The 25,875-nt window shown below is 38.0% G+C and overlaps 1 protein-coding gene across 3 annotated transcripts in view; it reads left to right on the top strand.

The window, feature by feature from the left end:
• LOC136246797 (protein mesh-like) overlaps window positions 1-25,875 on the top strand; it is a 107,247-nt gene that overhangs the window by 18,009 nt on the left and 63,363 nt on the right. For all 3 annotated transcript variants that reach the window (XM_066038356.1, XM_066038357.1, XM_066038355.1), the window contains exons 3-5: window positions 1,521-1,824; window positions 4,573-4,854; window positions 16,653-17,265. In XM_066038356.1, coding sequence (XP_065894428.1) covers window positions 1,521-1,824; window positions 4,573-4,854; window positions 16,653-17,265 — 1,199 coding nt within the window. The remainder of the gene's footprint in view (window positions 1-1,520; window positions 1,825-4,572; window positions 4,855-16,652; window positions 17,266-25,875) is intronic.

Genomic DNA, 25,875 nt, shown 5'->3' with positions numbered 1-25,875 from the left:
CATTGTTAGTTAGTTTATTCATTGGTAGCGCGTTTGTTATGCACGAGCGCGAGGTACCATCATCGATGCCAATCATTCCAGCCATTGTACAGCTTCTGAATCATTTAGACGGGTGTAACTGAAGTGTCTGATATTCATTGTTGAGTGGTGCAGCGCTATAATAGTCTTGGTTAGCTTAATTTATTGGCGAACGAGCCTGTGGTAGATTACCGGGCTCAGCCCAGTGGTTGTACTGCTTCCCATTCATTCAGATGAGTGCAGTGTTGTGTGTTCATTTGTTCCAGAGCGGTTTACCTCCTTGTCAGTCCTGGACATTATTAGCCTTGCATTGTGATTTCCTGTGTTGGTCTGGTGTTTGGTTTCGTTTGAAGTCTTTGAACTAATTAGTGGCCAGACTGTGTGGCCAAAAGGAGGTACTTAGCCATGCTACAATTATTTGTAAACCGGTTTACAACTGATTTGTAAACCGGTTTACAACTGATTTGTAACACTGGCGGCAGCCTTTGATCTGCCCATGCACCATACTACAACCTATACATACATAGCTGCACTGCTTGTTGCTTTTATTTACTACCTGCAGAAAGTGTTGTGGGTTTAGGAATACTATTGGGTATGGGAGGCTGGATTATGTGGGTACTAATTTGTTTACACTACATATAGTTGTGGTAGTTGTAGGTTGCCCATAGAGAAAACCTGTCTCTGCAAATGTACCCTGACTCCAGTCAGGGTACATTTGACTATGGTGAAATGCCCAACAAACTACTAGTACTCCTTTGCTACTGCCAGTGGTGAGATGGTGTTGTATGAACACATTGAAGAAAGTCAAGAATGAGTTGCTTCCATAATGTGTATATAGACATTTGCAAATGTGCATCAGTTTAATATTAATGCCTGTTGTGTGTAGAAACATTTCCTTCAGGGTATCAGTTTTAAAAGCAGCAAAATGATAAGATGCCTAAAAGACAAATAAACACCATAACATGGATTTTGCAATATTAAAATAATATCCATGTGTTTGTTCTGCTATACAATACATCCATACAGCATGTGTCAACATTTATACAGTACGCTTTGGGCCGGGGGGAGGGGTTAGAAAGAGGAGTACCCGTGAAATGGTTTAAAATTGTGGACCACCCCTAAGATTCTCACTTTTTGTCACATATGATACTCCTACCCTGTACTTCTGTGATGGTTTGATTGGCAGTATTTTGAATGGCACTGTTCATGTTTAGGGGAAACAATACTACCATACTGTTTGATTTCTAATCCCTTTACTTGGTAGCTACTGTGTGGTGCAGAATTAGAACCAGATTTGCATAGCTGGTCATGTGAATGTGGTATTCTTACTTAGTTCACTCACACACAACTAGATACTGACAACCAACAATAGTACAAATGTAACAAGTTCTAGAAAGTTCTCTAACTACACACGCATACAATCATATAATGTACTGTGTGCATTAGTTAGTCCACGTGCTACATGAACAACTATACATGATTTATGTGTATTAAATTTCCAGACTAACACATTCCAAGCTCTACTTGTTACTGATGGTAGACACTCATTTGTTGTTTTCAATTACCTTGATGATGGCATCAACTGGATTGGTGAAGATGCTAGTCAAGTAGATGCTCAAGTTGGGTTTAATTTTGGAGGAGAGATACTAAGGTCATATTCATTTCCTACCTCAAGGACTACAGCTATTGCTGATATTGAAAAAGACTCAAATACTGGTAGTCCTGGTCAGTATGTATACCGAGGTGATAGCACAGTTATAAGGAATGTTCGTTCATTAACAGTATCACAATGTGATGATCTTCCTAGTGAGTGTGGGGAATTAGTAAAACACGGAATACGGAATAACGGAATTGCGGAATAACGAAATATGCAAAACTTATCTTTTGCAGATTGTACAAATAGTTATATGCTCTATAGTAATTATACTTTATTTACCTTGTAACAGCTCTGCATGGCACACCACGGCGATGGATAGAACAGCAGCTGGCTGCATCAAATGGGACGAGCACACAACCAATCATCCTAGCACGATCTACCTTCGCTAACTTTACCTACCTACACTCTTGATTCAAACCTGAAGAGTTTTGAAATCCATTTAAAGACACACAACCACTGGACTTTCCTGCTGAACTCTAGTGTGACTCTAATAAATTCTGTCTTATGCACATGAAGGGCAACTAGTTTAACCTAAGAATAGAACTAAGTCTTGGCGTTTTGTAGCTATATCAACTAAGGAGTATAGATAAGTAAGTTTAGCGAAGGTATATCGTTCTAGGGTGATGGGCTGTGTGCTCGCTCGTCCCATTTAATGCTCGCCCAGCTGCTGTTTAGCTATCCATCGCCGTGGCGTGCCATGCAGAGCTGTTGCAAGGTGCAAATAAAGTATGATTGCTATAGAGCATGTAACTATTTGTACAATCTGCAAAAGATAAGTTTTGCTTATTTCGTTATTCCGCAATTCCGTTATTCCGTATTCCGCGTTTTACTAATTCCCGTGAGTGTGCATGTGTTATACCATATGACTTCAGGAAACCATTTTTTCAAAAATTATAACTTTTAATCTTGATGTTATATGTACATACTACAGGTTTTTGCATTTGAATTCGGCAACTTTGCAATTGAATTCGGCAACTTTGCAATTGAATTCGTCCCGTTTGCAATTGAGTTCATCGCTTTTGCAATTGAATTCGTCCTGTTTGCAATTGAATTCGTCGCTTTTGCAATTGAATTCGTCGCTTTTGCAATTGAATTCGTCGCTTTTGCAGTTAAATTCGTCCGTAACAAGAATGGCAGCTGGAGGAAGCACGAAAACATGATGTAGCAGCTGCTACAAGAACTTGTTCAAGTACAACAGTAGTAAACAACTCTTTATAAGGCAATAATTCTTACTCTACAGGATATCCAGCAACATTCCAAACTCTACTACGCCATTCGCGATGGGTGTGGTCACTCGTGAGCAAGTTAATTAACTTGTGAGACAGCTATCAACTTCGCGTACTACCAGCTTCAATTACTTTCTAGTGTCTCAAGTGTAACTCTCCAAGGCATAAATAGTTCATCTCTTAATGAACGGGTTGGTTTCTTGGAGCCGTTTTGTTTATGACGAATTGTAATGCAAACGCGATGAATTCTATTGCAAAACCGACTAATTCAACTGCAAAACCGACGAATTCAATTGCAAATTGGACGAATTCAATTGCAATACCAACGAATTCAACTGCAAACGGGACGAATTCAATCGCAAAGGCGACGGATTCAATTGAAAAAACCTGTAATATGTACATATTAAAAGAATTTCACCAGTTGTTCAGTTCGTTATAGTATTTAATTTTGTGCAGTGAATGAGATTGTATGTATTTACATCAAATAGCTATGTATTATGTTTAGCCAAAATAAATTGGTGTATGCGTGCCACAGGCAAGTGTGCATTATATATAAATTTTATCACCTAATCACTCGTAATTGAATGGTGCGAGCGAATGTGACGTTATGTTTGAGTTGTACCGTATGCGGCATAGACATAGGACATGAATTATGCTGATGTTTTAATGCTTATTTTCTGTGCATCAGATTATAGGGATTTTGGCTTATTTTGAAACCAAAAGTGTGTAATGTAGTTCTGCAGGTACCATTGGTAGCAAAGCTAAAAGGTGTTCTGGCCATTTAAATTACTTTGATGTCCTACTCTTTTCTTACCAACTGCTACAGGTATCAAGATAGTTTTGTGTCACACATAACACAGATCATCTGGGAATTAAATGAAGTTTATAATTTCTGTTATTCATTATAGCTATATAAGGTCAATTGGAAGTAGTGGAAATGGTAACTGGAAACAAAAAATGGAAATGGTCAAATTGTTATATACGTACGTGTATCCTAGAGTGAAAACCTCACTTAACTCCTCTTTACAAAGACCACCTCTATACAAAGATTACATTGTAGTTAGGTTCTAAAGATATACAGCTAAAGCATACTAAACGATCTAATTGATTAGAACACTACATGGTTACCTTTTATGAAGACCACCTCTTTACATTTGATAAACTTCAAACATGTATTTAGAAAGGGGTCAATGTCAAAGCAACCATTTTTGCTCTACTCTAAATACTTTCTTCTCAAACATTTTCATCATTTTTCTTACCCTTATCAATAACTGAAAACTGAAAGTGTATGATACATTGTAGAGAGAGTCCTGTGTGCAGCAGTGCTACTTTATTATAAAGGAAGTGTTTCTGTGGATACAAACACTGTCATCACACTTTTTAAAGATAGGATAGTTTAATTACCCTTAATACAGTAAAGGAGTTAGTTACTCTAATGCAACAACCAGCCGGGTGAATTGTAGTAGCTATCTAATAGAACAGTCACACATAACAAAAAGTAATAGTAAAGTAAAGGTTTAAGAAATGAATTACTAGACATGATGGGCATAACATGAATGAACCAAAGTAGGAGCAAACCATGAACAAGGAATTCCCTGCATAGTTACTGCACTACTGTGAGGAATTTCCTATTGTGATGCACTTGAATCCGTTATATATTTATCTACACAGTACTAGTGGACCCTGATACACCATCAATCATCAATGGTGGAGTAATGACATTAACTGGACCAAGTTTTGACACGACTAGTAGTCATGAGAAGATCACATGTGTATTCACTGATGATGATGGTGATGTAACTGAAGGTTTTCCACGGGGTTTTACTAGACTCATCAATGGCATTGTTGTAAACTGTAAGGCTATTTGCCCAATGCCATTGTTTAGAAAGTTGGGTTCTCATAATTTAACTGTTGTATTAAATGACAGAAGATATGTTGGAGAATTTGAAGTTGGTAAGTTGATAGAATACTATAAGTGTTGTACAAATAGGATATTCGCATGTTTGAGTATTAGCATTATAGTACCTGTAAAACCAGGTAAAGAAACTTACTTATATACATACAATGCTGTCATTACTTTAGGAAATGGTACTGTATGCATACTTTTGTATAGGATCATGAAAGTTTGTGTTTTCCGATTGAAAATATTCAAAAACCAGCTTCACAGTGTGTTTATTGCATCTTGAAAGTATCGGTTGATGTATTATCAAACAAGTACACAAGGAATTTTAAACTAGAGTAGGAATTAACCATAGCACATCAATAAAAAGTACTGAAACAAGTTGGAGTAGTCCGTGATATTAAATCACAGTAAAACAATAAGAAGTGTTATATCCCTACTGTGCTCAAGATACCATTACAAAAATACAAAGTAGGGATATACAGAGACAAATATAATGTTTTGCAGTAGACTGGTCATAATGTCCTGTCATGTGCTGGCTTGAACGGTAGTGGTAGGACAGAGTGGGACATTTAAACTAAGAGTTAGATTGTGTATGGTTATTAATTCTGGTATCATCGTTCATTACTCTTGTTGTGAGCTACTGTAACATGGCTAATCGAATGGGAGTAGGCCTAGTACATTCATGGCCACCCCCTTGGGTTGTAAGAATGTAGTGTCTCTTAGCAACCAAGTGGTACAGATAAACGGGTAGTTGGAAAAGGCAGATATGGGGTAATGGTAAAAATTTGGGTAAAAACTGGGGTAACTAGAGTAATGGTAAAAATTTAATAACCACAATTCAGGTGAATTTGTGCTGCCTCCTCCAATTTTCACTAGGATTTGGCACAAAATTCACCTGAATTGTTGTTATTAAAATTTTGCCATAACCTACCATCACAGCCATTTGTTGGCCACTACTTTTGATTTCACAACTTATTTCACCCTGGCCTTTTGGGGGTTGCACTTTTTTTACAGCTTGGCTGTTTTGGTTTAGATATTACTTCTTTTTGTGTTGTAAGCCATAAAGCCAGCCATAAGCTGGCTTTGGTGCTTCCTTTTAACTTTTTTTTACTACAAGAATTGTTGAATAAGAGAAGCAATTATAATAATATGTGCATAGCTTTTTGTCTGATTAAATATTTAATAAATGATTATTGCATAATAATAAGGCGACTTATTACATAACTGAACTGTATCTGAACTCTCATTGTTTGTATTTGAACTCTTTACAGGGTGACTTGAAATATAGTTGAATGCTCTACAGGGTGACCTGTTTCCTGCTGATCTCTCTACAGAGCGACTTGTTTCTAGCATTTGATCTCTTTACAAGATAACTTGTTTCTAGTTGAACTCTCTAAAGGGTGACTTGAAATATAGTTGAGCTCTCTACAGGGTGAATTGATCAAGCTGATCTCTTTACAGTTTCTAGCTGATCTCTGTACAGGGTGATTTGTTTGTATCTGATCTCCATATAAGGTTACTTGTTTCTAGCTGATCTCTCTTCAGGATGACTGCTCTATTAGAGTGACCGCTCTATTAGAGTATCTTGCCCTTACACTTGTATAACTCTGTGGCTTTAAATCTGATTCTTCTCAACTATTAAGAGCCTTTCTAAGGTGATTAATCCATCTGTACACCAATTTTCAAATCATTCCACTGAGCGGTTTGTCTGGTAGGCATGGCAAGTAGTCAGTTTCTTTTGCTAGCAAATCTTGATCGTACAATTGTTATACACTATTGTTTTTTCTTGTATCTTTGTGGATTTTAGCTCGATTTCTTTCAAACCACAAAAGGTTTGAGGTTCAATTGTAAACCTATCCATATATACCAATTTTCAGCATCTTTCCACCCTGTAGGCATGACAATATATGTTATTTTTGTGAATAATGACTCCTTGACTGCTTATTGTATTCTAGCCAAAGTTGGTACCAAGATGCACCTTTATACCCCCAACCCTCCTTCTGTGTGACAAATTTCAAGGCAATTGGATATTGCATTTGTGTTTTATGGCAATTTTGTAAGTGTGTGAAAAGACGAAGAAAAAGGAGAAAATGAAGAAACTAAGCCAATTTTTGAAGTCTTATATCTTGGGGATGCTTGAAAGGTGCCCACAGCAAAAATCTTAGTGTTTCATAAAGGCAACATGGAATTACAAATTTTCTTTCTTGCTGTTAATATACTTACGGTGTTGCATACCAGCTTCTTGGGCCGCATGACACACTACTGTGTGTTGTGGTGTTATAAAATGGAATTTGAAAATTGCACCAACATATGTGACCGGATTTAGCAAAATCAACCACATGTGTGCAATAGCCAAAAGTGGGATTCCCCAATTCATGGTGAACACAATGGTGTGAGTTGCAACTCTGTACTGCATTGCATTTGTAAATTATAGCTGTTTTTGTAAACACCTGTAATTTATTTTCCCAATACTTGCTGTACAAATCGATTTTTCTGTTGCTGCTACTTTGTAGGGCTGTAACTCCAAGAGTTGTAGGCATACAAGGCTGAAACCTGGCCAGAACATGCACTCGGCTAAGTAGATTATAAATGTTCAATAAAAAAAAATTTGAAAATGCACCATTATGTCAGGTTTTCGCAGATCTGGTCACAAATATTTTAGGTGTCAAAAGCATCCATATGGGTGATTTTCCAAATTCAGTCACATTTGTAAAATTTATCTACTACAAACTTTAAAATACAGAATAGGAGTTGCTTAAAAATCAGAAGGGATTGCTGAAATAAATCGACAATGATTGTGGTTATATCAAGTAAACTCACAAATTCCTATTGTGACTCAACTATAAAAATTCACTTTAGTTGACACTACTAAATAAGGCATAATGGGAATTTGTGGGTTTTAATTACGTAACCACTATCCTTGTCAATTTATTCCAGTGATCCCTTCTAGTTTCATAGTAATTTTAAGCAATCCCTATTCTTTATTTCAAAATTTTTAATTTTTTTAATATCATATGTGCTATTACAGTGTATTGTATACCGAAAAACTCAGTGTTATGGGTACAGGTAGAGCCTGCTGTTCTCTGCTGAGGTGATTCCTCAAAGCATTCAACAATGTTACAGTTTGTAATATTATTGCCAGTGTAATGCAAGTAATTTGTTTCTAAAAATCAAGAAAGGTTGCTTCTTTGATGTTCTAGAAGGCCCTTAATACAATAGCTTTAAGAGCATTACTTTACTTATGTACAATAATAATACAGTGTCGGTGAGTTCACTGAGTTACTACAAGCTTAATGGACTACATTTACAGTGGTGTAGCCAGAAAAATTTTTTTTACCGAGGCAAAGTTTATACATTGACCTAATTGAGAAGGTCTCACTCAACTGATTTACAAACACTTTCAAGTTTGGCAATTGCAGGTTGACTGGAAAGAAAGTGTTTCAGAAGACTGAACATTTTTCTACTTGTCATAAGTAATGCTCCAGCTTAGTTAATGCTACAGTATACCATGCTTCAATTGTAGTTTGATTGTTTATATCAGGTTTTTACAGGCTTTGCCTTCTTACCTGTACCCCCAATAATAATAATTATTATACTGGAAACTCAGCACAAAAAGCTGGCTTACTCTGGAGATATTTTTAGAGGTCAGGCCATCCATGGACTGCAACGGAGGTCATAGTCATGCACACTATAATACTTTTATTGATCTGTCGTGATGTTTAAATCAGAGATTATCTCTTTCATGTGATATTCAGGTGCATGTCAAGCTAGGAGCATAAGGGCATGCTCCCTCAAGGAAAATTTTTGAAATTATATGCTTTGAAATGGCATGTGGGAGCTAGTTTTTGATTGTAACTGCTAATGCATTATGTGATCATTTCAGTAGCTCAATGCAATGCTATGCAGTTGACTCATTGGAACTTTTGAAAAGTAATTTAAAGACAATTAACATAAATGTAAATGATTTAGACCAAGCAGTGTAATGAGAACAGTGTTAGAGTATCTCGATCTTTTTGATACAAATTCAAGTAGCTGAAAAGTGGTGCAGCCAATGCAGGACTTTGTCACCGTTGGTTCCGGCCTGCTTAGTACTACAGCCATATAGATCATCAACCTATTATGTGTGGTACAGTAATGTTATCTTAGTAGTAGTAAACGTTTGAGTAGAAAATTAGGGGTACCACTGAAAACTCAAGTTGCTTAGCCTGAATTGTTGAACATTTTTTACCAAGGCAGCTGCCTCGGTTGCCTCAATGGTAGCTACACCACTGCATTTAAATTGTGTCCAAAAGTCATCTTTGTAAAATAAGGTCACACATGAAGATTTACCATTATTTTAATACAATCTAATCCAAAACAGCCAAGCTGTAAAAAAAGAGTGCGGCCCTGAGAAAGGCTATGGTGAAAAAAGATGTGAAATCCAAGGTGGCGGCCAAGAAATGGCTGTGATGGTAGGTTAATGGTAAAAATTTTAATAACGACAATTCAGGTGAATTTTGTGCCAAAACCAAGCGGCACCAAATTCACCTGAATTGTTGTTATTAAAATTTTTACCATTAACCTACCATCACAGCCATTTCTTGGCCACCACCTTGGATTTCACATCTTTTTTCACCATAGCCTTTCTCAGGGCCGCACTCTTTTTTTACAGCTTGGATGTTTTGGATTAGATTTCACTTCTTTTTGTATTTGTATACCCCAAAGCCGGCCTATGGCCGGCTTTAGGGCTTTTTATCCTATCATTTTTTTCTTTACTACAGGAAGAAGAAAAGATAAAGCAGGGTGATTTCTTTGTAGCTGACCTCTCTGCAAAGTGATACTTCTAGCTGATCTCTCTACCGGATGACTTGTTTGTAGCTGAACTCTCTACAGGGTGATTTGTTTGTAGCTGAACTCTTTACAAGGTAACTTCTTCTAGCTGATCTTCCTACAGGGTGATTTGTTTGTAGCTGAATTCTCTACAGGACGATTTGTTTGCAGCTGAACTGCTGAACTCTCTACAATGAAACTTATTCTAGCTGAACTCTCTACGGGTGGCTTGTTTCTAGCTGATCTCTCTACAGGGTGACTTGTTTGTAGCTGAACTCTCTACAAGGTAACTTCTTCTAGCTGATCTTTCTACAGGGTGACTTGTTTGTAGCTGAACTCTCTACAGGGCAATTTGTTTGCAGCTGAACTCTCTACATGGTAGTTTCTTTGTAGCTGAACTCTCTACAATGTAACTTCTTCTAGCTGAACTATCTACATGATGGTTTCTTTGTAACTGAACTCTCTACAAGGTGACTTCTTCTAGCTGATCTCTCTACAGGGTGATTTGTTTGTAGCTGAACTCTCTACAAGGTAACTTCTTCTAGCTGATCTTTCTACAGGGTGATTTGTTTGTAGCTGAATTCTCTACAGGGCAATTTGTTTGCAGCTGAACTCTGTACATGGTAGTTTCTTTGTAGCTGAACTCTCTACAATGTAACTTCTTCTAGCTGAACTCTCTACAGGGTGACTTGTTTGTAGCTGAACTCTCTACAGGGTGATTTGTTTGTAGCTGAACTCTCTACAAGGTAACTTCTTCTAGCTGATCTTTCTACAGGGAGATTTGTTTGCAGCTGAACTCTCTACATGGTAGTTTCTTTGTAGCTGAACTCTCTACAATGTAACTTCTTCTAGCTGAACTCTCTACAGGGTGACTTGTTTGTAGCTGAACTCTGTACAGGGTGATTTGTTTGTAGCTGAACTCTCTACAAGGTAACTTCTTCTAGCTGATCTTTCTACAGGGTGATTTGTTTGTAGCTGAATTCTCTACAGGGCATTTGTTTGCAGCTGAACTCTGTACATGGTAGTTTCTTTGTAGCTGAACTCTCTACAATGTAACTTCTTCTAGCTGAACTCTCTACAAGGTGACTTGTTTGTAGCTGAACTCTCTACAGGGTGATTTGTTTGTAGCTGAACTCTCTACAAGGTAACTTCTTCTAGCTGATCTTTCTACAGGGAGATTTGTTTGCAGCTGAACTCTCTACATGGTAGTTTCTTTGTAGCTGAACTCTCTACAATGTAACTTTGTCTAGCTGAACTCTCTACGGGTGGCTTGTTTCTAGCTGATCTCTCTACAGGGTGACTTGTTTGTAGCTGAACTCTCTACAGGATGACTTGTTTCTAGCTGATCTCTGTACAGGGTGACTTGTTTGTAGCTGAACTCTCTACAGGTGATTTGTTTGCAGCTGAACTCTCTTACATGGTGGTTTCTTTGGAGCTGAACTCTCTACAAGGTGACTTCTTCTAGCTGATCTATCTACAGGATGACTTGTTTCTAACTGAACTCTCTACAGTGTGATCTGTTCATAGCAGAACTTTCTACCGGGTGATTTGTTTGCAGCTAAACTCTTGTATGATTGTTTCTTTGTAACTGAACTCTCTACAAGGTAACTTCTTCTAGCTGATCTCTCTACAGGGCAATTGGTTTGTAGCTGAATTCTCTACAGAGTGATTTATTTGAGCTGAACTCTCTACATGATGGCTTCTTTGTAGCTGAACTCTCTATTAGGTACCTTCTTCTAGCTGATCTGACTACAGGGTGACTTGTTTGTAGCTGAATTCCCTACAGAATAACTTGCAATGCTGAGTAAATTATAAATGCAGCTGAATGCTTTATTAGGGTGACTGTTCTATTAGAGTATCTCAATCTCGCATTTGCTGCACATAGTTGCCTTTCGAGTCATATTTATTTATTTATTTATTTATGATTACTGGGCAGTCAGCACAGCTGGTGTTCCCAGGAAAAAAAGGGAATCACAGTATTAGGTACAGTTATATACTAACTAATGTGGTGTTGATTGTTTGTAAAGTGTGATATTAAGTTAGTTGTAAACTCATCATAGTTTGTCATCTCCATAATAAATACAGGCAGTTCATTCCATTCTTTGATTGATCTTGAGTAAAATGATTGTTGATAAGATGTTGTTGATGGTGTGGGCAGGATAAAATGCAAGGGATGATAGTGTCTTGTTTGTCTCTCTACAAATTGATAATATAGGGGAATTGATAGGGATATGTCTTGATGGAGGATTTTGTGGAGCAGTTGCAGTCTAGATATCTTTCGTCGTGTCCGTAGGGTAGGCCAGGATAGTTGATTTAATATTTGTGTCACGGAGCTAGTTCTGTTGTAATCACTGATGACCCACCTGGCTGCTCTACGCTGGATTTTTTCCAATTTGTCTACATCAACATTATAACAGGGGTCCCAAACAACTGAGGCAAACTCCATTTGGGGTCTTACCATGGTAAGATATGCTTGTGCTTTTACTTCTCTTGAACAATCACTCAGATTACGCTTTATAAAATTTAAAGTATTAGATGCTTTCTTAGCTATGTTAGATATGTGTGACGACCATGACAATGTCTTATTCAACATGATCCCCAGGTAGAGATGCTGGTCAGTTTCTTTTAGGAAAGAATTATTAAGTGTATAGTGATGAACTATTGGTGTTAGGGATCTGCTACATCGAATTAGTGCACATTTTGTAACATTTAGTCTAAGCTGCCATATTTTGACCCAATGTGAGATTTGATCTAGGTCTTATTGGAGAATGATAGTGTCTTCTGGAGAGTTAATAACTCTGTACAAAAGACAGTCGTCTGCAAATATTCGTAAAGGCGACTTTATGTTGGTGGTGATGTCATTTATGTGCAACAGGAACATAAGAGGACCGAGGACTGTGCCCTGAGGGACACCAGATGTTACAGCTACTGAGCTAGATGTTATACCATCAAGAAGGATTTGCTGGGTGCGGTTGGAAAGCCATGCCTTAATCCAGTTATAAGTGTCATTCTGAATTCCATAAAAATGAAGTTTGGTAAGGAGTCGTTGAGGGGAGCAGTATCGAAAGCTTTAGCAAAGTCGAGAAGGATTACATCAACTTGCTTCCGGTGATCGAGGGCATATGATATGTCTTCTGTTAGTGTTAGTAACTGGGTGACACAGGAATGATTTGCTCGGAACCCATGTTGATTCTCTATGAGAATATTGTTGTTGTTTAAGTGATTCATGATGTTGTGATATATGATGTGCTCAAGGACTTTGGAGCAAATAGATGTCAGAGAGATGGGCCTATAGTTAGAAGCATCATCATGTCTTCCTTTTTTGTGAACTGGACATATGTTAGCTGTAAGCCAGTCTTTAGGAAAATACCTGTTGTGAATGATTTGGTGAATATCACTTTTAGCACTGGAGAGATTTCTTCAGCACAGTTTTTAAGAATATAGGGAGGAATACGATCAGGACCACTTGCTTTATTTACTTGAAGATTACAGAGTGCTTGCTGTATTCCATTTAAGGAGAATGTGATATCAGACATGATGGGAAATGAATTTCCAGTATCAGAAGATGTGGCCATGGTTGGAATATTGTCGATATCTTCATGAGTAAAAACTGACTTAAACTGTTTGTTGAGTGCTTCAGCCTTGCTTAAGGTATCTGTGTGGGGAGACCCATCAATCATGATTGTGGAGATTGCATTAGTGTCTTCTTTTTGCTTTTATTTACTTCCAGAATTGTCTTTTGTTCCCACCAAAGGAGTTGTCAAATAGTCTTCCATAGTAATTATTGTGGGCATCTTTTAACTTTACATTAATCAAATTCTTCATTCTTTTATAAGCATTCCAGTCATCTTGCCTATTATTCTTCTTAGCAGCGTTATATAGACGTTTTCTAGTTTTCATATCCTTTTTAATCTCATGGTTAATCCAAGGTAGACTCTTGTTAGATCGAACTGTTCTATGTGGTACATGTTTGTCTATGCATTCATGAATAGCGTCTTTAAATTCCGACCACATTGTATCAACGGATTTGGAAGTTGAGTCACTTTGTAGGAAATAATTCGCAAAATCCTGTAGGTCCCTTTTAATATTGGTGAGATCACATCTATGGTATAATGCTACCTTGTGTGGAGGCTTGTGTATGGCTGATTTATGTGTTACTGAGAGTTAAAACTGAATAGCATCATGATCAGAGATTCCTGGAACTACATTTAAATTATGAATATTGTTATTGCTAGATAAGACCAAGTCTAATATGTTGTTCTGGCGGGTGGGTTCAGTGACATACTGCTCTAAACTAGCATCATTCATGGTCTCAAGAAATACATTATTAAGTTCACTGCCATTAGTTGGATTAGGGTTTAGTAGACCATAACCATCTGACCACACAATACTAGGAAAATTAAAGTCGCCCATAAGTAAAATTGATGGTATGTTGAGTGACTTTTCTACTAATTTGTTTAGAGATATCTGAAGTTGTAAAATAGGATTTAAATTGTTGTCAGGTGAACGATAATATGAACAAACATAGATAGGTTGTGTATTAGGAATTGATACCTTAGCCCAAACTAGCTCTGCATTAGTATTTAGTTCACATTCTTCTGAAACATTAAATTACCTTTTCACAGCAATGAAGACCCCCCCAGCTCCCTCAACCCGATCCTTTCTTATTTCAATGTACAAATCAGGAAAAATTTCTGAGGAGTAATAGGACTGGTTAAGGTGGGATTCACAGCCACAGATGATGTCTGGGTTGGATTCGTCAATCAGTGCTAGAAGGCAAGCCTTCTTACTTGAGCTTCTGAGGCTGCAACAGTTTAAACTAAGACACTTAAGATTATTACATTGAGTTTTAGTGGATATTGAGACACGTTGACTAATGGATTGTAATTGTTGTCATTATTGTTGTGACTAGGGATTGATTCTGTAGGGGTAAAATCATCAGGACAATAATATCTTTTATCAGAATTTAGTCATTGGGAATCAGTGGAAGTATTGTCCATAGTTTGGGATGGCTCAGGCTGAGATGTATTTGTACTTGCAGCGTCAAAGGAAAGAGGAGCAAGCTGGCTGAGTTGGTTAAACTTTGAATTGGTGACTATGCCATGTGGCTGATTATTGACATAAATGTGAGCATTACGAATTTTGATAGATTTGCGAGAATAGCCTTGTTGGATAAGCTTCCATCTTTCTTTAAGTAGTAAGGATTCAGTGTTTCTCTCTTCAGGGGTCATATCAGGCTTGGCAAGTATAGGAGGAGAAAGCTTACTTCTATCATACAGGACAGCTTGAGCATCTAGTGCACGGAGAAACTGTATAAAAGTGGTCTTGGGCGTTGCTGAGTTGGTTTGAATTTCCCTAGTCGGTGTAAATCTTTAATTGCTGAGCTTTCAATATTGGGTACAACTGATAGGATGTTTTTAAGATCAGATTGGGATCTAGCAGGTTTAGATGTGTTTGGAGGACATTCTGCGATACCATAAAATACTACATTGCACTTCCTGTCGGATGACCTTTGCTGATTGATGAGGGGAGTTGTAGGTTGATTTGGGGGATCAGGCAATTGGTTACTAGGCAACATTGGCTGCTGGTGTATAGTTTTAGGATGGCTAGTCTGGTTCCCTTCTAGCTTGCTTATTTTGTCAGTTAGGGTCTTTATGGTCTCTTTTAAAGCATTGATTTCATTATATTGTTTGCTAAAGGTGCAGTGTGGACACAAGTATGGAGCGGACTCACTTAGTAACTTCTCAAACACAGGACGAGTAATGCCGGTACAATGTCTATGAATCCACCCCTGACATTCCCCTTCGCAGAATACAGCGTCGTGACCATCTGTGTTTTCTCCAGGCTCTAATATGATGTTGTCACAAATTAAACATTCAATCTGGTTGTCATCCTGAGTTTCCTTAGTCTTCTTAACAACATTGTTGTTAGGAGGAGTGTTGTGAATGGGCTTTTTCCGTTTGATCTTTCTAGTACGTCGACTAGGAGTACTCATTTCATGTATTTCGTGTGGTGACTGCAAAATAACGACAGAAAACACACAGTTCGATTGTTTAGAATGGTCGAACCTTTACAGGTACCGTTAGTGATGTTAGCCACGGTACAACAGCGTAAACGTTTTGGCGGGAATAGTCCGATGTCTGGGACTATAAGATTCTTCCTCGTCTGGTGTCTACGGTTTCTTCTCGTGGTAATTCTTCAGTTTCAGCAGTATAGTTGAGGTCTTACAACACCAGAGGACGAAGAAATACTCGGAGGGAGTCATAACTCAGTGATTTGTAACCTGATTCTTCTGTACTACTGCAAGGACTTTCTATGATGATTATTCCAGTTATATACTGATTTTCAGCTCGTTGCTCTAAGCGGTTTGCCTGGTAGACACGAAACTAAAAGTTTTTTTTATTCACAAAAATCAATCGCGTAATTTTGACACAGGTTGGGTTTTGTGTCATATCTGCATGGTCTTTATCCCAATTCCTTTCAAACCACAAAAAGGCACTCCTACGATGGTTGCTCCATCTACATATCAATTTTCAACTGATTCCTCCAAGGGTTTACCCTGTAGACGTGACAGACCTTCGACCTTAAATTACGCAAATAATCGGTCATAACTCCGTGAATGTTCATCGGATTCCTACCAAAGTTGGTATGGAGATCCGCCTTAATGAGCCCTTTAAGTGTGCCAAATTTCAGCCCAATCAGAGCACGCATTCGTGTTTTATGGCGAATTTTGCGAAGTGTGCGAAATGAAGATGAAGAAGAAAAAACGAAGAAATTAAAACGAACTTTTGTTCGCTCGTATCTCGGAAATGGCTGGAGCAATGTTCTTCAAATTTGGTATGTAGACTCCCCTAACTGGGCGGCATGTCTCTAACAAATTTGGTTCCAATCGGATAAGGGATCACAGAACTACATAGGTGTGCAAATTGCATTTTCTTTCTTCCTGTTAATATACTCACGGTGTGGCGCCCCGATTTCTTGGGCCGCACGACACACTACCGCGTGTCTTGATCATCCATTTTGATTTATTTTGTTTTAGTTCTAGCTGTGTTTAAGACACCAGATGTACATATATATGATGGTGATGGAGAACTAGAATTTGCTCTAATTGAATATGGCAGGCCTCATATGGCTAGATGGAACCCTGAACAAGTAAAGAAGGATCAATTTAAAGAAAATTGTACTATAACCTTTTCAGTTGAAAATTGGTTTTTTTTTTTGGGTGGATGGCAAAAGCGTGGCCATGGACTACCAGTGTTTAACATTGTACACACTGATTATGACAATGGAAATGTTACATTTCTACAAAGAATTAATAGACCAAGAATATTTCATTTTGAAATTTCAGTCATAGTTTTAGTCAAGCACACGAAGAATCTCAACATTATGTATACTTCTTCAATTTTGTCATTTGCTCAAAAACTATTTGGTCAATTTACTGGAGAAACTGCACTACTGAAATACTGTAATTTATGGTTTGCAGAAAGCAATGAAATTATAAAGCACAGTGCTCTTCAGGCTTGTCCATGTACTGTGGAGGGCATTATATTTGATCCTGAATTTGTCTCTGATCCTACATGTTCATCATTTGCTAGAAAATGTCATGAGAATATTAATGCTGCTGTTTGCTATTTGAAGAGTCTTAATGTGATGTAAGTGGCAGACTACGTATTTATATATGTATGCACATTCACATATCATGACCCATGGTAGTGGTTCATAATAGAGGTCACTTACAGTATATATTGTTGTTTTTCCATAATCCTGATAGAACACTCACATAATTACTACCTTAAAATCTCCCCCAACAACAAATGAAACCTTTGGATAATATGAGGTCAAAAGCAAAAAGAGCCTGAGATATGCCATTTTTTTCATTATTACTATTTTTTTCACTGATCTACAGGAAAATGTTCACTGTTAGGCATAACTTTCCTTCCTATGTCTTTCTTCCATATATGTTCCACTTCAAAAATGGAAGGATATGGTGGACCTATTTAAAATCCACTTTTGGATGTGTTTTTTACTCTGTGATATATTCTTCCAATTTTGGATGGAAATAGCTCATTTCCTATTTAGTGATGATGGTTCTGGTCATCCATTTTTGGAATAATCTGTTCCAAATTTATAGTCATCCAATAGTGGATGGTTTTAGTCTTCCAATTTTGAAATAATCTGTACCAAATTGTAGTCATCCAAAAGTGGATGGCTCTGGTCATCCAATTTTGGAATGATCTGTACCAAATTTATATCCACCCATAAATTGGATGGCTCTGGTAACTCAATTTTGCCATTGGCATACCTGCAGAAATAGATGCATGATCTCCCTTGTTTCATCACTTTTTATTTCTATTGTCCAAAGTGAAGCTTAAAAAATTCCTTGTACTTGTACTCATGGCAAATGATGAGTTACAACAAATTTGCTTACTGTTTAAGGCATGGTGCACAGATGATTTTCATTTACAAATGAAACCATTAATTTACTACTGCTAATCAACACCTTACATTGCCAGCAAAAACACATTGAATGCAAAGAAAGATAACTCCATGATGCATACATTCATGCCATCAAATTAATTTTGCGTCTGAGCATGCGCCCCAATAATCAATTACTGAATAGTGAAGTGGCCATTACACTTCATTTTCAGGGATGTTCTGCCTGTTACACAGCATTAAAAATGGAGAGAAGTGCCTCTGCAATTAATCTGGCTACAGGGTTTATGGAAATATGGGTGATTACAGATAGGGAAGCCACTACATGTTACCAGGAATCGACACATTGAGCTGTCAATGAAGAGAAATGGGGCACAAAGGCAACTTAATTAAGTCCATGATGCATGCATTGTACTTACTGTGGTATGGAAAAAGGCAACAGTGGGGGCTGAAGTGACATCAAACAGTGAAAAAATCAAACTCTTAGCCATTATTGAGTTACAAGGCAGTCAGTCATCAGAAAACTCTGCTGTATAGAAAATTTGGAAAATTTTGTTGCAGCTGATAGGTTCCTTCTGTTCCAAAATTCTTGATACCATCTTTGACATTGAACCCCACCTGGTAGGGCAGTCCTACAGGTAAAAGAACTATTTCATTTTTATTTGTACAAACATTGAAACATACTTCAAATGTTTGCTATACTTACTGCAACTAAGGAATGCTGCTTGATATCCATGTTAATTTGGGCTTTTGTCAGTTCCCTTTTCCTCTTCCAGCTCATTGAAAAAGAACTGACTATTTTCCTACACACACCAAGTGCCCGACTGCATCGACTGTCATCTTACACAGCTTTAGTGACAGCAAGGTGTAAGTTGTGGCCAAAACAGGGAAGCCTTAGCCAGTCCACGATCCTTGCAGCAGAAATGATATTGCTACCATTGTCTATTGTAAGGCAAATTTGGTTAACAACATCTAAGCTTCAAGTCTCCAATGCTGCTTTTATTGCTTCTGCCAAATTAGCTCCTGTGTGATTCTCAGGTAAATATTGGGTCTGTAAGCACTCATTACACAGTTTCCATTCATCATTGATGTAGTGTATGGTTTAGCTGATATAAGGTACCATCCTCATACTTGACCACATATCTGTCGTTGATGAAAAATGGCTTATCAAGCTAATTCCTTGCTTAACTTGCTGCTTTACGGTGGCATGAAGGCTTGGTAAAGCTATTCTTGAAATATGATTGTGACTTGGAATGTCGTAGCGTGAATCAAAAGTTTTAACCTTTTTCCTAAAGCCAGCACCTTCGACGGTGTTAACAGGTAAGCAGTCCTTGGTTATGAAATAAGTAATAGAATCGCTTAGTTCCTTCCATTTCTTTCCCTTCCGATCGTATGGCTGTGAGCGGACCATCGCTTCTTGATATGTAGGCTGATTAACCGGTGGAACGCATCTTGCTCGTCGTTCAGTGGAGTCCTCCTTAGCTTTCATTGCATCCATAGCCTCTTTGTACACTGTTGAGTGATTATTCTTTAAATGTGAAAACAAATTTGAGGTGTTTCCATGTTTAGCCAACACGCGTTTACGACAAAGATGACAAACGGCACTTCCATCGTTAACCACTCTCCCATCAGCACCTTTCTCTAAACCAAAATAATCCCATGCTACACTCTTCGTTCCACTTTTATTAACAAGCTCTGCCATACCGTACAAGCAACTGGCTTATTAGCACCAGCTGGAGTAATACCATTCGAGAACTGGTTATTTCCAGTATTCTTTGTATATCGGTATGCGGTATTAATAAATGTTGTTAATCCGTTTTAAAAATATATTGCACAACAACTAAATACCGGTATACTGCCCACCCCTACAATGGCCTGCCAGGTGAGGCTTTCTCCCATCCCATACATGAGTGAAGGTAGCCTAGTTACGTGAGACTAGAGAAACAAGACTATTAAAGTGTTTTAACCAACACAAACTGACCTCCAGCGATTGTAGTAGCAACTTCCAATCATGTTGTTTATTAAGCAGGCGTAGCAACCACTCGTCTTCCAATCGAAATAGTTGCTGTCACCCACTTTCAAGCACTGAACAGTAGTTTGTTTATTTAGTGGGTATCACGTGCTAGTTGGTTTGATTGGCATTAAATAGAATCGTACGTTTCTATCACCTTCACGAAAACACCCGTCCATTTTATGATTGTCTCTTCATACAACATGGATTCTATTCCCAGTGAGTGCGAAGCCTTAGGCCTTGTAGTTTTCTCAAACATTATTTATTATTTATCAAGACACACGGTAGAGTGTTGTGCGGCCCAAGAAGCCGGCGCGCAACACCCGTAAGTATATTGACAGGAAGAAAGAAAATGCAATTTTCGTAGCTTTGTGTTGCCTTGATGAAACAAGATGATGTTTGCTGTGGACACTCCCTCCAACTTCAGCACTCCACATTCCAAATTTGAGCACAATCGCTTCACGCGTTCCTGAGATATGCGACTTCACAAATTGGCTTAGTTTCTTCGTTTTTTCTTATTTTTTATTTTTCTTCCCCTTTTCGCACACTTACAAAAACTGCTATAAAATGCGAACGCCACATCCGATTGCCTTGAAATTTGCCACACAGAAGGGGGGTATAAAGGCGCATCTCAGTACCAACTTTTGCTGGAATACGATAAATAGACAAAGCGTTATGAGTGATTATTCACTAAAAATAACACAAATATGTTGTCACACCTACAGCGTAAACCGCGTATGGGAAGAAGCTGAAAATCGGTGGGCGAATAGGTTAACTATTGAACCTCAAACCTTTTGTGGTTTGAAAGAAATTGAGCTTAAAACCAGGAAGATACAATGAAAAAACCAACAGAGTGTAACAATTATGCAATCGAGATTAGCTATTAAAAAACGACTGCTTGCCACGCCTACCAGATAAACTGCTTGGGGTAATGCTTTGAAAATCACTGTACAGATGGAATAATCATCTTAGAAAGGCTCTTCAATGGTGTAGAAGTATCAGACTTAAAGCCACGGAGTTATAACACGAAATCCAACTTGGTGCAGCAAGTGCGAGATTGAGATACTCTAATAGAGCAGTCATCCTAATAGAGCAGTCACCCTGAAGAGAATTCAAGAGATCAGCTAGAAACAAGTAACCTGTATAGAGATCAGCTACAAACAAGTCACCCTGTAGAGAGATCAGCTACAAACAATTCACCCTGTAGGGAGATCAGCTAGAAGAAGTTACCTTGCATGTGGGGAGTTCATGCAACTATGGAAGCGATAGTTCAGCTAGAAGAAACCACCATGTAGAGAGTTCAGCTACAAACAAATAGCCCTATAGAGAGATCAATAGAAGAAGTTACCTTGCAGAGAGTTCAGTTACAAAGAAACCATCATGTAGAGAGTTCAACTGCCAACAAATCACCTGTAGAGAGTTCAGTTACAAACAAATCTCCCTGTAGAGAGATCAGCTAGAAGAAGTTCGTTGTAGAGAGTTCAGCTACAAACAAATCACCCTGTAGAAAGATCAGCTAGAAGAAGTCACCTTGTATAGAGAGTTCAGTTACAAAGAAACCACCATGTAGAGAGCTCAGCTACAAACTAGTGACCTTGTAGAGACATCAGCTAGAAGAAGTTACCTTGTAGAGAGTTCAGCTACAAAGAAACCATTCTGTAAAGAACTCAGCTGCAAACAAATCACCTGTACAGAATTCAGCTACAAACAAATCACCCTGTAGAAAGATCAGCTAGAAGAAGTTACCCTGTAGAGAGTTCAGCTACAAAGAAACCATCATGTAGAGAGTTCAGCTACAAACAAATCTCCCTGTAGAGAGATCAGCTAGAAAAAGTGACCTTGTAGAGATATCAGCTAGAAAAGTTACCTTGTAGAGAGTTCAGCTACAAAGAAACCATTCTGTAAAGAGCTCAGCTGCAAACATACCACCTGTACAGAATTCAGCTACAAACAAATAAGAGATCAGCTAGAAGAAATTACCTTGTAGATAATTCAGCTACAAACAAATCACCCTGTAGAAAGATCAGTTAGAAGAAGTTACCTTGTAGAGAGTTCAGCTACAAAGAAACCATTCTGTAAAGAGCTCAGCTGCAAATAAATCACCTGTACAGAATTCAGTTACAAACAAATCACCCTGTAGAGAGATCAGCTAGAAGAAGTTACCTTGTAGATCGTTCAACTACAAACAATTCACCCTGTAGAGAGAGCATCTAGAAGAAGTCATCTTGTAGAGTATTCAGTTACAAAGAAACCACCATGGAGATTTCTGTAATCAATATATGTATTATATATCTAATCCAAAACAGCCAAGCTGTAAAAAAAGTGTGCGGCCCTCAGAAAGGCTATGGTGAAAAAAGATGTGAAATCCAAGGTGGCGGCCAAGAAATGGCTGTGATGGTAGGTTAATGGTAAAAATTTTAATAATGACAATTCAGGTAAATTTTGTGAAGCAGCACAAAAATTCACCTGAATTGTCGTTATTAAAATTTTTACCATTAACCTACCATCACAGCCATTTCTTGGCCGCCACCTTGGATTTCACATCTTTTTTCACCATAGCCTTTCTGAGGGCCGCACACTTTTTTTACAGCTTGGCTGTTTTGGATTAGATTTCATTTCTTTTTGTATTTGTATACCCCAAAGCCAGCCTATGGCCAGCTTTGGGACTTTTTAAACCTATGTTTTTTTTCTTTACTACAGGAAGAAGAAAACATGAAGTAGATGTACGTACTTTAAATATTTTATCAGTAGATGTACAATTATATATATAATACATATGTGACCGGATTTGCGAAAAGGGGCCTTCCACACATCCAATTTGCCAACTTTGACAATTGATAACTTCAGATTGGAAAGAGCTATTGCCTTGAAATTTGGGCAGTGGTGATTTCTTTGCAGCTGAACTCTCTACATGATGGTTTCTTTGTAGCTGAACTCTCTACAAGGTAGCTGATCTCTTTACAGGGAGATTTGTTTGTAGCTGAACTCTCTACAAGGTAACTTCTTCTAGCTGATCTCTCTACAGGGTGATTTGTTCATAGCTGAATTCTGCACAGGTGATTTGTTTGCAGTTGAGCTCTTTACAAAATGGTTTCTTTGTAGCTGAACTCTCTACAAAGTAACTTCTTCTAACTGATCTTTCTACAGGGTGATTTGTTTGTAGCTGAACTATCTGCAAGGTAATTTCTTCTAGCTGATCTCTCTACAGGGTGATTTGTTTGTAGCTGAATTCTGTACAGGTCATTTGTTTGCAGCTGAGCTCTTTACAGAATGGTTTCTTTGTAGCTGAACTCTCTACAAGGTAACTTTTCTAGCTGATGTCTCTACAAGGTGGCTAGTTTGTAGCTGAACTCTCTACATGGTGGTTTCTTTGTAACTGAACTTTCTACAAGGTGACTTCTTCTAGCTGATCTTTCAATAGGGTGATTTGTTTGTAGCTTCACTCTCTACAAGGTAACTTCTTCTAGCTGACCTCTCTACAGGGAGATTTGTTTGTAACTGAACTCTCTACAGGTGATTTGTTTGTAGCTGAATTCTGTACAGGTGATTTGTTTGCAGCTGTGCTCTTTACAGAATGGTTTCTTTGTAGCTGAACTCTCTAAAAGGTAACTTCTTCAAACTGATCTTTCTACAGGGTGATTTGTTTGTAGCTGAACTATCTACAAGGTAATATCTTCTAGCTGATCTCTGTACTGGGTGATTTGTTTGTAGCTGAACTCTCTACAGGTGATTTGTTTGTAGCTGAATTCTGTACAGGTGATTTGTTTGCAGCTGTGCTCTTTACAGAATGGTTTCTTTGTAGCTGAACTCTCTAAAAGGTAACTTCTTCAAACTGATCTTTCTACAGGGTGATTTGTTTGTAGCTGAACTATCTACAAGGTAATATCTTCTAGCTGATCTCTGTACTGGGTGATTTGTTTGAAGCTGAATTCTGTACAGGTGATTTGTTTGCAGCTGAGCTCTTTACAGAATGGTTTCTTTGTAGCTGAACTCTCTACAATTTAATTTCTTCTAGCTGATCTCTCTACAGGGAGATTTGTTTGTAGCTGAACTCTCTACAAGGTAACTTTTCTAGCTGATGTCTCTACAAGGTGGCTAGTTTGTAGCTGAACTCTCTACATGGTGGTTTCTTTGTAACTGAACTTTCTACAAGGTGACTTCTTCTATCTGATCTTTCAATAGGATGATTTGTTTGTAGCTTTACTCTCTACAAGGTAACTTCTTCTATCTGATCTCTCTACAGGGAGATTTGTTTGAAGCTGAACTTTCTAAATGATGGTTTGTTTGTAGCTGAACTCTCTACAAGGTAATGTCTTCTAGCTGATCTCTCTACAGGGAGATTTGTTTGTAGCTGAACTATCTACAAGGTAACTTCTTCTAGCTGATCTCTCTACAGGGAGATTTACTTGTAGCTGAACTCTCTACAGGTGATTTGTTTGAAGCTGAACTTTCTAAATGATGGTTTCTTTGTAGCTGAACTCTCTACAAGGTAATGTCTTCTAGCTGATCTCTCTACAGAGAGATTTGTTTGTAGCTGAACTATCTACAAGGTAACTTCTTCTAGCTGATCTCTCTACAGGGAGATTTGCTTGTAGCTGAACTCTCTACAGGTGATTTGTTTGAAGCTGAACTTTCTAAATGATGGTTTCTTTGTAGCTGAACTCTCTACAAGGTAATTTCTTCTAGCTGATCTCTCTACAGGGAGATTTGTTTGTAGCTGAGCTATCTACAAGGTAACGTCTTCTAGCTGATCTCTCTACAGGATGATTTGTTCGTAGCTGAATTCTGTATAGGTGATTTGTTTGCAGCTGAGCTCTTTACAGAATGGTTTCTCTGTAGCTGAACTCTCTAAAAGGTAACTTCTTATAACTGATCTTTCTACAGGGCAATTTGTTTCTGGCAGAATTTTCTACAGGGTGATTTCTTTGCAGCTGAAGTTTCTACATGGTGGTTTCTTTGTAGCTGAACTCTCTACAAGGTAATTTCTTCTAGCTGATCTCTCTACAGGGAGATCTGTTTGTAGCTGAACTATCTACAAGGTAACTTCTTCTAACTGATCTTTCTACAGGGCAATTTGCTTGTGGCAGAATTTTATACAGGGTGATTTCTATGCAGCTGAACTCTCTACATGGTGGTTTCTTTGTAGCTGAACTCTCTACAAAGTAATTTCTTCTAGCTGATCTCTCTACAGAGTGATTTGTTTGTAGTTGAATTCTGTACAGGTGAATTGTTTGCAGCTGAGCTGTTTACAGAATGGTTTCTTTGTAGCTGAACTCTCTACAAGGTAACTTCTTCTAACTGATCTTTCTACAGGGCAATTTGTTTGTGGCAGAAATTTTATTCAGGGTGATTTCTTTGCAGCTGAACTCTCTACTTGGTGGTTTCTTTGTAGCTGAACTATGTACAAGGTAATTTCTTCTAGCTGACCTCTCTACAGGGTGATTTGTTTGTAGCTGAATTCTGTACAGGTGATTTGTTTGCAGCTGAGCTCTTTACAAAATGGTTTCTTTGTAGCTGAACTCTCTACAAGGTAACTTCTTCTAGCTGATGTCTCTACAAGGTGACTAGTTTGTAGCTGAACTCTCTACATGGTGGTTTCTTTGTAACTGAACTTTCTACAAGGTGACTTCTTCTAGCTGATCTTTCTACAGGGTGATTTGTTTGTAGCTGAACTCTCTACAAGGTAACTTCTTCTAGCTGATCTCTCTACAGGGAGATTTGTTTGTAGCTGAACTCTCTACAGGTGATTTGTTTGAAGCTGAACTCTCTAAATGATGGTTTCTTTGTAGCTGAACTCTCTACAAGTAAACTTCTTCTA

This window comes from Dysidea avara, chromosome 2, assembly GCF_963678975.1.
Source record: "Dysidea avara chromosome 2, odDysAvar1.4, whole genome shotgun sequence".
Taxonomy (NCBI): Eukaryota; Metazoa; Porifera; class Demospongiae; order Dictyoceratida; family Dysideidae; genus Dysidea; species Dysidea avara.
Note: the sequence above shows the minus strand (reverse complement) of the source record. Positions and strands in the feature narration are given on the sequence as shown.